The sequence below is a fragment of the Gossypium raimondii genome, chromosome 5 (genome assembly GCF_025698545.1).
Source record: "Gossypium raimondii isolate GPD5lz chromosome 5, ASM2569854v1, whole genome shotgun sequence".
NCBI classification, from domain to species: domain Eukaryota; kingdom Viridiplantae; phylum Streptophyta; class Magnoliopsida; order Malvales; family Malvaceae; genus Gossypium; species Gossypium raimondii.
In genome coordinates, this window is record NC_068569.1 from 18,269,300 (window position 1) to 18,282,521 (window position 13,222).

At 35.2% G+C, this 13,222-nt stretch overlaps 1 protein-coding gene across 5 annotated transcripts; it reads right to left on the bottom strand.

Annotated features, from left to right (window-relative positions):
- Nucleotides 1-158: 158 nt before the first annotated feature.
- Nucleotides 159-12,624, bottom strand: LOC105769474 (rho GTPase-activating protein REN1). 5 transcript variants are annotated; one of them, XM_012590134.2, is made up of 28 exons: nucleotides 12,361-12,603; nucleotides 12,131-12,242; nucleotides 11,944-11,982; nucleotides 11,758-11,799; nucleotides 11,462-11,491; nucleotides 11,323-11,370; nucleotides 11,090-11,188; nucleotides 10,627-10,663; nucleotides 10,363-10,439; nucleotides 9,241-9,311; nucleotides 9,048-9,126; nucleotides 8,333-8,477; nucleotides 7,870-7,989; nucleotides 7,434-7,511; nucleotides 7,080-7,135; nucleotides 6,914-6,983; nucleotides 6,432-6,516; nucleotides 5,434-5,677; nucleotides 4,779-4,991; nucleotides 3,865-4,170; nucleotides 3,641-3,690; nucleotides 3,301-3,361; nucleotides 3,133-3,216; nucleotides 2,418-2,531; nucleotides 2,173-2,336; nucleotides 1,858-1,906; nucleotides 998-1,453; nucleotides 159-766 (listed from the first exon to the last, which is right to left on the bottom strand). In XM_012590134.2, exons 2-28 carry the CDS (start codon nucleotides 12,167-12,169, stop codon nucleotides 605-607), a joined length of 3,018 nt encoding a protein of 1,005 aa, XP_012445588.1. In that variant the 5' UTR covers nucleotides 12,170-12,242; nucleotides 12,361-12,603; the 3' UTR covers nucleotides 159-604. The 5 variants fall into 5 exon arrangements, 4 of the variants coding, with proteins under 4 accessions (XP_012445588.1, XP_052487376.1, XP_052487375.1 ...); XM_052631416.1 differs by lacking the exon at nucleotides 11,944-11,982 and having other exon boundaries at nucleotides 12,361-12,602; XM_052631417.1 differs by having other exon boundaries at nucleotides 598-766; nucleotides 1,003-1,453; nucleotides 12,131-12,611.
- Nucleotides 12,625-13,222: the final 598 nt, after the last annotated feature.

Genomic DNA, 13,222 nt, shown 5'->3' on the forward strand with positions numbered 1-13,222 from the left:
ACCTTTCAAGATAATTGCTTCATATGTAGAGATGGTAATGGTAGACCTATAAGTGATGGGAGTTGGTTCAGCCATTGATGTCAAAGTTGAATTTTATTAACTAAAGGCTGGCTATACTTCCATCAGGCCATTATTTTATATCAATATAAACCAAGACATCTTAAATTAGAAATTGCATTTGCCCGTACAAAATTATGTAGTTGCTGCTTGCTGACATTACTTGGTTTCTCTGACAACAAAAATCAGTCACCAAGATTTCAAATTATTCAGCTTATTACATTTAGGACACGCTTGTTGATATATATATATATATATATGTACATCTTGGATTAAAAAGGGTTATCAGCCTCTTCTCTTGCTGTTAATATGGGCATCACCAGTCAGTCTCCTACCAATAATAATAGCATCCCTCTCTCTCCCAGTAAACTTTCCTCGTGTTCTAAAGCACCATCATCAGCAGATCGTATACAATCCACTAGCAAGAGACTAACCTAATTCTTGAGCTTAATCTGAACTGTAGGACAACACGACCTTTAGATCATTCCCTGTCTCAAAAAATGGGTTTTATTTGATCTTATCAAACCCCTTTGCCCGGATTCTAGAGTTATTGGCTAATGTCGGATCCTCTACCTTTTTCTGGATTTTTAACAGACTGGATAGCTTCTGGTCCTTTGCCTTTATCTGAGGAGGAGCTTGAGACACCTTGACTTGAACCATAGCTTTTCTCCTTGCCATGTGTTTCATTTGCAGCTTGGCTTCGCCGCTCCTTCATAGAGTTCAGCACATTTGTTAGTTTTATATGAGCATTAAGTTGAGAGAATTGCCTCTCAATAAAAGTATTAGTTCATAAAACCAATAAAAATAACACCAACTATGCACTAAAAGAAGCATGATTGGATCTTGAATTAGAAACTTTTGATGGTGACGGGTTCAAATTCTAGGAAACTGTTTTGTAGTTTGATAGAATTGATGTCTGTTAAAATAGAATAAAACATACCTCACCCCTTGTAGATGACTTCTTGGAATTACTTCTAGTGTGGCGCTTGTGTGAAACTGTCTCTGCTGCACTTGTAGGCTTGCTGTCATGTGTCGAATGATCTAATTGTTGGTTTTGAGGTGAATGTTTATTTGTCGTAGATGATTCTTGCTTCTTCCCTTTCTCAGGTTCTACTTTGTCCACATTCGTTTCCTGCTGAAGCAGATTCTTTTGTTTATTTTCCGTGAATGATTCTTGCTTCTTCCCTTTCTCAGATTCAGCTTTGTCCACATTCGTTTCCTGCTGAACCGGATTCTTATGTTTATTTGCGGTAGATGATTCTTGCTTCTTCCCTTTCTCAGATTCCGCTTTGTCCACATCCATTTCCTGCTGAACCGGATTCCTATGTCTATTTGCCATAGATGATTCTTGCTTCTTCCCTTTCTCACCTTCCGCTTTGTCGACTTTCATTTCCTTCTGCAGCAGATTCTTGGTTCAGAGAATTTCGTTTAAAACAAATTCTCACATAGCCATGAGATGTGAATTTAAGATAAAAGCAAAGCAGCCTAAGACTCCATTAGGATTATTCAAAACGCCACACATCAATATGTAACTACCATTTAGGAATATGCACCGACAGAGCAGTGGCTTAATCACTCACCATTTGAACATTTATTGGATTTTCTTCACATGACTTTCAGGAAAGCTGAATTTGCTAGCTAGTACTATTTCCATGCTAACAAATTAAACGTACAAAATTCCAATAAGTAGGTAGAGGTTTGGATTTCAAAGAAAATGAAGTGAATTCATCAAAGTAAAACAATAGAAACAAATTCTTATTCTAGGAAACATCATTTTGCCTCAAATGTATTTGAGTTTACCTTGCTTCTTGACCTCATAGGAGCTTCAGCACCCTTTGTCTTATCCTTCCTGTATTAAGAGTAAACAAGCATGTCTATATGGTTACCAAGTTCATAAAGAGATGAGAATGGAGGAATTGAGAAGGAATATATAAATAAACATCTAAAGAGGATTATTGGCGAGTTAACAGTTGCCTAACAACTCCAGATGTATTTTACAATTCCAATCACTACAAGGATGATATGTATTCCACTCCAAAGAGACAAATCAAAGAAATGTTATGTAACACATATCCACAAAATATGACATTGCGACAGAACCAACTTAAAGCTTACATTTTTGTTTGATGATTTGGTTCACGTTGAGTGCATGAGTCACTCATGGAAACAGACTTTTGCTCAGGCTGTTGATTAAGCTGTGTCCCCAGCTCATTAACCCTTTTGTTCAAATTTCTTACGTCTGCCTCTGACCGAGCTATGTCCTTGAGATCTTCTTTTGTCTTTATAATATCGGCAAGTTAAAATTTGATGCAAATAAAGATTAGGCACACTAGTTAAATCTGAGGTAGGCCATAGACTACCTTTTCGTCAATCTTCTCTGGGAGAGATGTGGGTCCTTGAGATGGGTTAAGTCCTGCTTCCAGAGCTGTCCTCTTTTCTCTCGCCCTTTGAAGCTCTTCCTCTAACCTTGCAACCTATAAGTACAACCAGGAGCAACAATCAAGGAGGGGTCATTCACATAAAACTAGCACAGCACTTGCGAAAAAATATATATAAAATTCCATACATTACCAAATCAAAATAAAAAGATTTTTCAACAAAACAAATGAATGCTTCCAGGTTCCAGCAAATATATAATTGTCCATTATAGATTTATTTTCATGCATCTACCTACTGCTGATATTGAGTCCTCACCTCTTTCTGCTAGCAAATATATAATTGTCCATTATAATATTAACAACAAATTTACACAAGATTTTTGTCCTTCAAAAAGGAGTGTTTGCATTAGTAAAATGAACCGACACAAACAATGAAGCACCTAAATGCTTTTAATGCTCCTAATTATGACTTGTTTTAGCTAAGCCATGTTGATATTCAAGACAAAAGAAAGAAATGCAAAAGCAGATCTCTAATAACTTTTTTAAAAATGTTTCAGCAGAAAAGGTTGCCTTTAACGTATATGTTTTCTTAGGATCACAATATGCATGTTTGTTACCAACAGATATGCAACCTAACACAATGCATGAAACAGAAAACACAGCACAGAAGGAAACAAAGATCTCCTGACAAACATACCTCCTTCTCAAGAGCTAGACGTTGCTCATGCAGTGCCTTCTTTCGTTTCTCCAAGTTGGCTTCAAGAATGGTATTACTTTCAATCTATATAAGAAAGATGACTTGATATGAAATGTCTCAAAAACTTGCTGCAATAACAGTAACTAGAAAGGATGGACAAAGCAGAACCTCTTCTGTGAGTCTCTTTTGCAAGTCCAATTTTTCAGCCTCAAGTGACTCAACCGCAGCCCTAAGATTGGGTCAAAATCAGGTAAGTAGAAAAGAAAATAGAGGTATTCTTAAAAAGATACAAAGGTCAGACTGCATTATTTTTTCTTTTCCACTTTTGGCTTCAAAAATCAGTTATGCAAAGGGTAAATTGCTTCACCCTAAGCATGAAAGAAGATTTAGATGTTGCTTGGAACTTTTAATGGGTCTCTGAGTTATTCAAGCATAACCAGGAAAATAAGTAGTAGCAGGCAAATTGATACAAGGTCTTTTTTCTAAAGATCGTGGGAACATCACTTACTCTTCTTCAATTGGATAATCAATGGAATCCATAGATAGTTTCTTGCTTCCCTGGACAAACAAACACAATAAATTAATTGATAGTTACTACAAGATTATAAACACATGGATCAACTTAAGCAGTTATAATTTGTTTAATGCTTGGAAATACTTAATCCAACAGAAAAGTCAAAAGAATTAGCCCAAAAGCAGTAACACATCATCAACAATAGAACAAACACTTACACTACTCCTCCACATAGTTCCTTGCCTAACATTGAGGCCAGGTCCATTTCCAACAGCTGGGGGTTTTGAGGCGGATGTGATTGAATTCTGACGAGTTGATGTATCCTCCAACTTGGTTACTCCATGAACACCTTTTGACAGCTCAGCTGGCTTATTGGTCTCAGTTTCTGAACTTTTACTAATTCGGTTATCTTCCTTCCTCTTTGACCCATCATTTGGATGAAGTGGACTTGATTTTTTCTTGGTGGCTTGGACATAATTACCAGATTTAGAGGACTCAGAACTAGAGCTCGAAGAATCATAATCCTGCAAATTTATTTTCTATTCATGTAAGTATAGTGTCTCATCTTTTAATTACTGATTTATTGCACTTTCACCTTATTTAAGTTAAAAGAATCAATACTCAAAATCTGAATTTGAGGGACCACCGAAAGTAAGAAGACAGCTACACGTTTCAAATAAAAAATAGCAAAAGGAAAAAAAATCATAATTCCTATATGGGAGAAGGATAGAGAACTATATACCATCAGATTCTAATACATAGTGCTGCAAAGATAATTTAGAACATAATCATATAGCAGTAATTCATGTTCATATCATGAGTATAAATTCAAAGGCATTAGGCATGGAAACAATCAGACAATAGAAACCTTGAGTCACCAAATGGTGACAAATGAAGCAGATAGACAATCTACAAAATCATTAAAAAAATGTAATTTGAGAATATAAATCTGGCTACCTACGAGCTCAGCACATATCTTGCACTAAACAGAGGTGAATGTCTTAATGAGATCTGGAGAAGAGAGCTTTAATAGTCCAAAATTTTGTATTAAGTTTGTTACTGCCATCATGTTTGAAGTTTACGAACAAGATATAAAACATAAATTCCTGTGTAAGAAAGTAGAGGAACAAACCTTATCATCACTTTTAACAGAATGACCACCCTCGCTGCCTGTTCCACTTTCTGCATAGTCATCATCCTCATCAGACTCTTGTGATTCGTCATCACATTCATCGTCTTCATAATCTTCATCATCTTCATCAGACTCATCATCATCAGCTTCCTCCTCACTTCCACTTCCACTCTCTTCTGAGTCAGAGTACATATCATGGGAAACACAACCTTCCTGCCAACAAAATGCTGAGCTCATAACTGCAATGTAAAAACCAAATCCAAACCAAAGCAATAAAAAAATTGGAATATGGAACAAGAACAACCAAATTCTCATCTTTTTTTTTTTCTTGAAGAATATTAATATTATAAAAGACTTAGAAATATTCAATTACAAGGAAAGAATGTAATGAGGATATAAGGACTCAGCTTAACCGTATTCAGATTCCACCATTAGACAGTAATAATCTAGTCACCATGCGTGCAGGACAACGCATGAAAATTTTGACTTAATGGTCATGCTTACTCAAAAATAACAGAGAGAAATAAAACATAGTCCAAACTAAAGATAAAGCCTTATAGCTCATAGATTTATGGCATACATACTTTCCTGTATAGTGAATAAAGAAAACCATATTAGAAGCAATTGTGAAAAGAAAACAGTAATTACAGCTTACCCCAAATATTTTATCATACTCTTCCAGTAGTGTTATACAAATGGCTTGAGCATGATTGGCTGCAGCAGCAGCTTGCAGCAGTTGCATTGAGCCATCACCACCCACATCAAAATCGCTTTCAATCTCACAGTCGCCGGATAGAAGCGGGCGAAGAAGCAAGGGTGCCATGCATGCTGCAACAGCTGAAGAGCTCATTCGATTTTCATTTTTATGAGAAGCCACAATTTGCATCATATTTAGAATTCTGAAAGAGAGAAACAAGAAAAGATAAGTACGGATAAGCAGGTAGAAGCCAAGATGGCATTCTCAAGGGATGTCACACATAGTTTTCAAAACTTAAACTTAAATTCTGAAAACTAACAGAACATATAGAGATACATTCTGCTTTTGAGCACATTAAATTCTGGTGTGCTAGGAATATTGATTGCAGTTTCTATATTTATGTATTCTGCAAGATACTATATCATATCCCACTCACCCCTTTAGCAAGGACTGAGACATATATCAGAGGGTTACGCACCAGAAAAATTGTTGTACCAACAAGTAATTGTGGATAACCAACCAGTTTATACTCTGTACAGAAAGGGATTAAACAAGTGTGAAACTTCTTACCTCTAATTTTCACTACACTTGTCATTCTATATCTATATTCATTCATAATTTAATTTTAATCTAATTTTCTAATTTTATACATGCATGGACGTTAACTATGCTTGATCTTTTTTAACTATTCTGCTTATCTTCTATTAATAGTTTGTTATTAATAATTGTATTGTATAGGAAAGACCAGGTTAACTGCAAACAAGAGTTATGTTGCATATCATTTAAAACCATAATATAAATATACTTATTTTAACCGCTATATGCATTAACAGCTCTCTTTTAATTAATATCCATAGTGCTCAGAAATAAATGCAAAAATTGCATACGGAATATAATTTGTACTAAGAAAAGCATTATACTTAAAAGGGCAAGGGCTGACAGTGAGAGTCGGCTACCTCTGTAATAAGCGACGGTTGGGCTCAGGAAACGTATCCAATACTGCCATACGCATAGCATTGACTCTAGCACTGTGCTCGGTTCCTAATCATTGTATGATGTCCAATAACAGAATAACAAATCCGAATCTTCAAAAATCATAACGCTTGGGTAATAAATCATCCAAAAAGCAAAGTCATAGAGCTCAAAAATATGCACCCAGACAATTTCCACTGCATTCCTTAGGGAACCAACCAGTTCAGAATACAAGAACTTCACCCAAAGGATGCTGAGAACTCAGCATATCAAATTCCTATATTTACTTAAGATTAATGAATTGTAAAATGCAGGATATTTAACTCTAATAAGGATTACCCAACAAAGACTTACTTTAAAATTAGAGGTATCAAGATCCAATTGTGGCAAAGCATCTTATGGCCTCAATTTATTACAAGACCAAAAAAAAAAAAAAAAACCAAAACCAGTTCAACGAAAGACTTACGGCATGCTTCTAGTAGCGCATTGCAGCATGATGCAGGGACAGGAGAAGAAGGCAACTCTCGAATTACATACTGAACAAATGGCATGAAGCAGATTAAGCAACAAAATACCAGAAGTATATGTTGCAACTTCAATGAAAGAATCTTGCAGAAACTACAAATGCATACCTTGACACAGTCAGCAATGACATGTGCATCCTCGTCGGGAGAAAACTCAATTTTTCCTGCCAAAAGAAAAGCATCACCCAAGAAAGAGTTCAAAGACTAACAGAGGGCATTGTAATGTAGAATTACAAGCATAAAAGTAGCTTTGACTTCTTGCTCTGTCCTATACAGTAAGAAAGGAAATTTCCTTACAGTTCAAATTTAAATACTTATAATGCTACCTTCGATAGCATTGTTTACAAGCAAACATTAATTATTGAATGTGCAAATCCATTGTACGAAAAGAATAGCGACAAGAAATTAAAAAGAAAAAATAGAATACTGAATATAGTCAAGGAAAGCATGTTTTGGACAAACCCTGTTCATATTCCCGAATTCTGCGCTCAACATCTTCAACATCTGCAGCCTGCCGTAAGATCCCTTCTACTTTGACTCCTGTGAAATTATTTTAACAAAAGTAGCTCAATGAAAATGAATAACAGTGCTATGTCATGTGACTTAAATCACCGAAAGTAACATCACACGCACAGCTTCTGAGGCCACTAAAATTGTGAACAATGTGGAAAGTTCTTGAAACAAAGATAAAGAAAACGAGACAGAAGCAGTGGTGCAGCCATGCAGGAACCTTATCCAGATTATGGATATCTCAAAAAATTATATGAATAAAAAAAGACATGCACATATATTCACTTGACTATATATGCATTAGAGACAGTTACCCGGTATATGGAATTAGAGATTTAGCACACTACTTAAATGAGATTCCAACAATTAAAACAAAAGAATAACTCACCATGCTCTTCTACAAATCTCAGGGCCTTCTCCAAAAATGTTGGAGCTCCATCAACATCTTCCAGTGCAAGTAAAATTGGTCTGTGTAAGACAGAGGATCTCACAGGCTGTTTATCATTCACTAACAAAGATAAGAGGAGAGCATCAATATCTCATATATGAGGAAAAATAAATCAAAAGAGCCAACCAAGTTAGAGCCTAGAAACAACTTGACAAACTTGTAAAGAAAAATAACAAGATAAAGAAAGGAAAACTAGAAAAAAGGAGGGTACCTAGAAGAAAAAATGGAAGGAACTACCATCTAAGGCTCCGGATTAGTAACATGCTTGAACTTTTAGGATAATGAACTTATGTCATGCATTATTTCTGATGTTTAAATTAGAAGCAACATATGAATGAAGCCCTGTACATGTATCATTCAAAGTTGCACAAAATTAAAAAAAAAAGTGGTGCAGTAAACTTACCCGGTTCCTTAGAACCATCAACTGCTTCTGCCTGATCATTCCCAAAGATGCCATTTTGTCCCGCTGAAAGAGCAGAACTTGGTGCTTGTGACAAAGCTTTCTCAAGTGCAGCCTTCCACTCGTACAAATCGTCCAAAGTTTCAGCCTGCAACATCAACAAATGGAACCTGTCATGTCATATGATTTCCCAAAATCTCACTGTTATTTTCATTTGATTAAGCATTTAATTTTCTGACAACATCAAACACATAATAAGTACATTTCTGCCTTCAAAACCAGTAATGTGGCAAAAGAAATTCTTAATAAAGGGTTTCAAAGGACAAAAGAATGCTATCAGCAGGGCATTGAGTGAACTACTTGTATAAAACTTCTATATACCAAAGATGAAATTTTCCTGTTCAGGGCATTCTGTTTACGCGGAGGTGTTTGTCACTCAGAACCAAGTCTTCAGCTTTTCATTAAATTCAGCCTTGGTTAGATTCATTTGATCATCTTTAGGTGTGAGGAAGATCTTTGACTGTTTTGGCAGAATCTTGATATATGCTGTTCAAATAGAAAGCTCACAACTATTTATCAAGCAAAGGAAAATGTAAAACCAAAGGGCCGCGAATCTGAAAATCTGATTAGTTTTAAAGGAAAGTATGATGCAAAAATGGTAACAAAAAAAAAAAAAAAGGAATGAAAGGAGAAATTATAGATGAATGGGATGAACAACCTTGAGTGTGAAGGTTCGTCCATCGCGGCCATCTTGAAATAGTACGGTTATGAGTTTTTTGTCAGCTTTGACAACCACACTAGAAATTTTGAAAGGTACCACGAATTAGTAAACATTTCCAACTTTGATGTCATTCACAATTTGGAGAAGAGATCACCAATTAATAATTAATCTTTTCAGAATGCAAGCCAACCTGCCTGAATTGTTGAGATCAATACCACCAAGAGTTAAATTCACTTCATTCCCCTTCTGAGAAACAGCATTCTGGGAAGTTAACAAGAGTATATTAGTCTTCTAAAATCATAAAGTACACAGAATGCAGCAAGAGAGAGAGAAATGCACTAGTGCACAGAATGTAGAGAAAAGAGAAAATAATATAGAACAATAATAGCATCCAACCAATAAATATCAACCCATCTAGATGTTTTAATTTGCCTCAATGATTGCATACTTCAGTTCTTCCCCAATATCCTATCCCAAGCCCTTTCCTCAGTTGAAGCAACTGTTAAATAGTTTTGCTGTTATTCTTCGAGGTGAAGCTCTCAAATAACACATCTTGTAGAAGAGGCCCATATGTCTTATGGTACATCTAAATTAAGTTTAACCCAATTATATATTAGGACCCATCTGAAGAATTCCCATCTTTCCTTTAATGTACTCTGCTGGAGAATAAAAGAACTGATATAGACTGAGCTAAAAAACCATAATTGTCAAATTATATGGTGTTTAATAACAATCATTTCTACCACACTAAAAATGTACATCCATAAATTGCTAATGGATCACTAAATTAACATTCATTTCTTCTTGATTGGTAAATTTCATGGATTTATTAGCCACAATAATGATTTAATTTTAGGTCAGGTTTCCAGATCTCCTGGGATTAATCTAGCATGAAGGCTTCCGGATATTCTTATTTAGTCTGTCCCAAGATAACCTAAAAAGTGTAAAAGCATTGACAAGACCTGCTGTGTGAAAAAGACACCAGAGTCTCATTTTCATTCATCTTTTAGATTGAGATATATTCTAGCCACTAATAGTCATTGACAGAAGAGGAATGAAACTCAAAAATCAAATGCTTCTGACTAAAAGAGAACTAGACACATAAAGAACCGGATTCTTCTGATTGAGAGAGAACTAGGCCATATAAAAGATAACCGTACCAATTAGTATCATCCTTGGGATCCTAAAGCCTTGTATAGTCAGAAAAACAGTACATCATTTTACCTTTACTGCATATTTATGATTATTCAATTGTTGTGCCAAGAAAACAGCAATGTTGAGACTGACAATCTGCCAAATTGCAAGTACTTACAGGATCACTTCTGAAGAAAACCAGCGAAGTATGTGTCAAAATAAACCACCTTTTCTTCCATGATGTCCATCCAATTCCTTTAATCAAATAAAAATAAGGAAAGAAAGAAAAGCAAATGAGTAACTAAATTAAATTGCAAAGCAAAGTAACGACCCTCATAATGCACATTTTTCTAGTAAATAAAAGTAAAACAGTGCTTCACAAAACGTAAAGAGAAAGGCAAATGAGTAACTAAATTAAATGGCAAAAGCAAAGTATGCAAACCTTTTGATGATAGAAAAAGTGGCCCACTCTTTAAAACCTGCGAGAAAGTTTTTACACCTTGAAATGCACCAACTTTTACAGATTTGAAAGATGCATGCTTAAGAAACAGGGAATGCAGACAGCGTAAGTAAATAACTTAGGAAGGTATATAAAAAAACTAGTAATGGAATTAAAATACAGGACAAAGTTCATTCTCTTCCATCCAAATTCCTCATGGTCACTTTGCTTAATGTGGTTGGTAACAGCTACAATAAACATGATAAAATCAAAAGAGAAAAACTGCCATATAGGCAATACTTCCACGAAATGGTTCAAAAGGCTCAAGCACATAAGATGTAGATAAGTGGTAGACAAAGATTTATAAGCAAGATTTAGATGATAACAAAGATGAGAGCATGGTAATTTAGATGGTCAGGTGCAACTTCCAATCGACAATTAAAAACTAAGAATAGTAACAACTCACAATGGGGGAAGAGCTGTTTGCTGAGTTGCCACTACGAGAATTCAGATTATCCGTTGGACTGGCTGGACCTGGAGGAGCTGCAGCAGTTGATGCATCTCCCTTATGGAAAAACAAATTTGATTTTCAGCACAAAATCTCCACTAAAATCAGATTTTTAGCTTTTGTTTTTCACTGATGGTTGAAACCCTTTCATTGAAAAAAGAATCAGAAAAGAAAGCAAGATTCATCTACACCTGATTTCCTTGTGATGGCTCCCGCTCATCCCTTTTGGGCATCATCCTCTGCCAACAAAATTATACCCGAAAAATCAGAGCTTTCAGTCCAAAATTTCCATAAAAACAATAATGTGAACAAGAAAAAAAAAATGTCTACCTGTTGAGCTTGAGATGGCTCTTCCATTTTCTGATTAAAAAATAAAAGAAAATAAAGAATTACTGAACACTAAAATATTTCAAAAAAAACTAATAGAAAACTAAAGAAGAAAATTAATAGAAAAGAAAGAAAATGTATATTGATCAAAACCAGTTGTGCTAGAGACGGCTCTTCCTTTTCGCTAGTCATTTCAAAAAAGAAAACGTAAAATCTCTAGGAAATCACGATTTTTTTTCGAGTTGAAATTAAAGAAGAAAAAGAAATATATATATATATATATATATATCGATCAAAACCTGGTGTGCTTGAGACGGCTCTTCCTTTTTGCTAGCCATTTTCTGGTCAAGAAAATATAAAGGAATTAACGTAAAATCTCCATTCAATCACATTGAAGCTTTTTTCTGTTTCTGAATTCTGAACAATATATTCTAAAAACAAATAGAAAAGTAACAGAAGAGGGAAAAAAATGAGAAAATCAAAACTTGTGCTTTAGACGGGTCTTCCTTTTTGCTAGCCATTTTCTGAAAATAACAGAAAAACAAAGTGAAAACTCCATTAAAAACACACAATGTTGTCCCGTCTATTCTGCTTCTGAAGACTGAACATCAAAGCCTTCCATAAACGAGCTAGAAATTCAACTAAAAAAACGAAGAGAGATTGATGAAAAACCTGCTGTAGCAAAGTTGATTCATCCTTTTTGGTAGCCATAATAATCCTCTGAGCTCTCGGAAATTAAAAAAACCACATCCCAAACAGTTCACAAAATCAAACGATCAGCAGCCTGTGCACCACTCATCAATTTCAGCAATGCCGCTCATTCACAACATTTAAACGCACAGAAACTCAAATTCAAACCAAGATAACCCTAAAATAATCCAAAAAAAAAGAAAGAAATTTACGTGAATTTGAAACGTAATTAGTGGGAAAAGAAGGGAAAAGGGAAAATGTAGAAGAGAAGAGAAAAAATGGCGATTAAGGGAGAAGCGTAAATCTGAGAACAGAGAGACTTTTTCTCCTTTGGATCGGAACTCCTTGAGCTGAACGGAAACCCCGTTTCGGTCAAAGCAAAGGAAAAGCCTAAAAGCCCTCCCTCCGAAACCGAAGGGAGCCGTTGTACACGTCTAATTCTGCGCCTTTTTCTGTGGTCTAATTCTCTATTCTATCCCTATATTTTACTAAAACCTAGAAATTAGTTCCTCTACTTTAATTTATAAGAATTTGATCCTCCTACATTATGCAAACAGATACGATAGTTTAATAGTCGGTTGACACAAGACCTTGAACTATTGGTATTTTACTAATTTAGTACATATAAATTATTGAACCCTTGAATTTTACTAAATCTTTACATATAAATTATTGAACTAATGATGTTCGAGTCAATGATTTAATGAATGAATTTAACAACATGACTTATTTGGACTAACTTTTCAATTTTTAACATAATACAAGAAGCAAAATTTGGCAAATTCAAATATAAGGACTAAACTATAAATTTTTATAAAATAGAGAGGTAGAATTTAGATAATTTTATTTTTCTAAAAATAATTGTTGCGAGGAGGGAGGGAAATATGATGCTCCCGGGAATAATTATATGCGTTTTCTTTTGAACCGGAAAGCCACCCGTGAATTGACGAAATGGGCCCAGCGGCCCAGACGATTTACGGAATCGATCAGGGTTGTCAGCTGAGCTCTGTGGTGTGGGGTCCAACTGGGTTATGTCGGGACATGGTGGATCCATCATCAGTTGATTTGACTGAG

What these genes read in the sequence shown, in the direction of transcription:
- LOC105769474 (XM_012590134.2), bottom strand. Translation starts at nt 12,169, where the DNA reads ATGGCTACCAAAAAGGATGAATCAACTTTGCTACAGCAG. An exon ending in ACTTTTTCTATCATCAAAAG is followed by an intron (nt 10,440 to 10,626) that starts GTTTGCATACTT and finishes ATTTGATTAAAG; the next exon opens with GAATTGGATGGACATCATGG. An exon ending in AATTCGGGAATATGAACAGG is followed by an intron (nt 7,136 to 7,433) that starts GTTTGTCCAAAA and finishes TTCTTTTGGCAG; the next exon opens with GAAAAATTGAGTTTTCTCCC.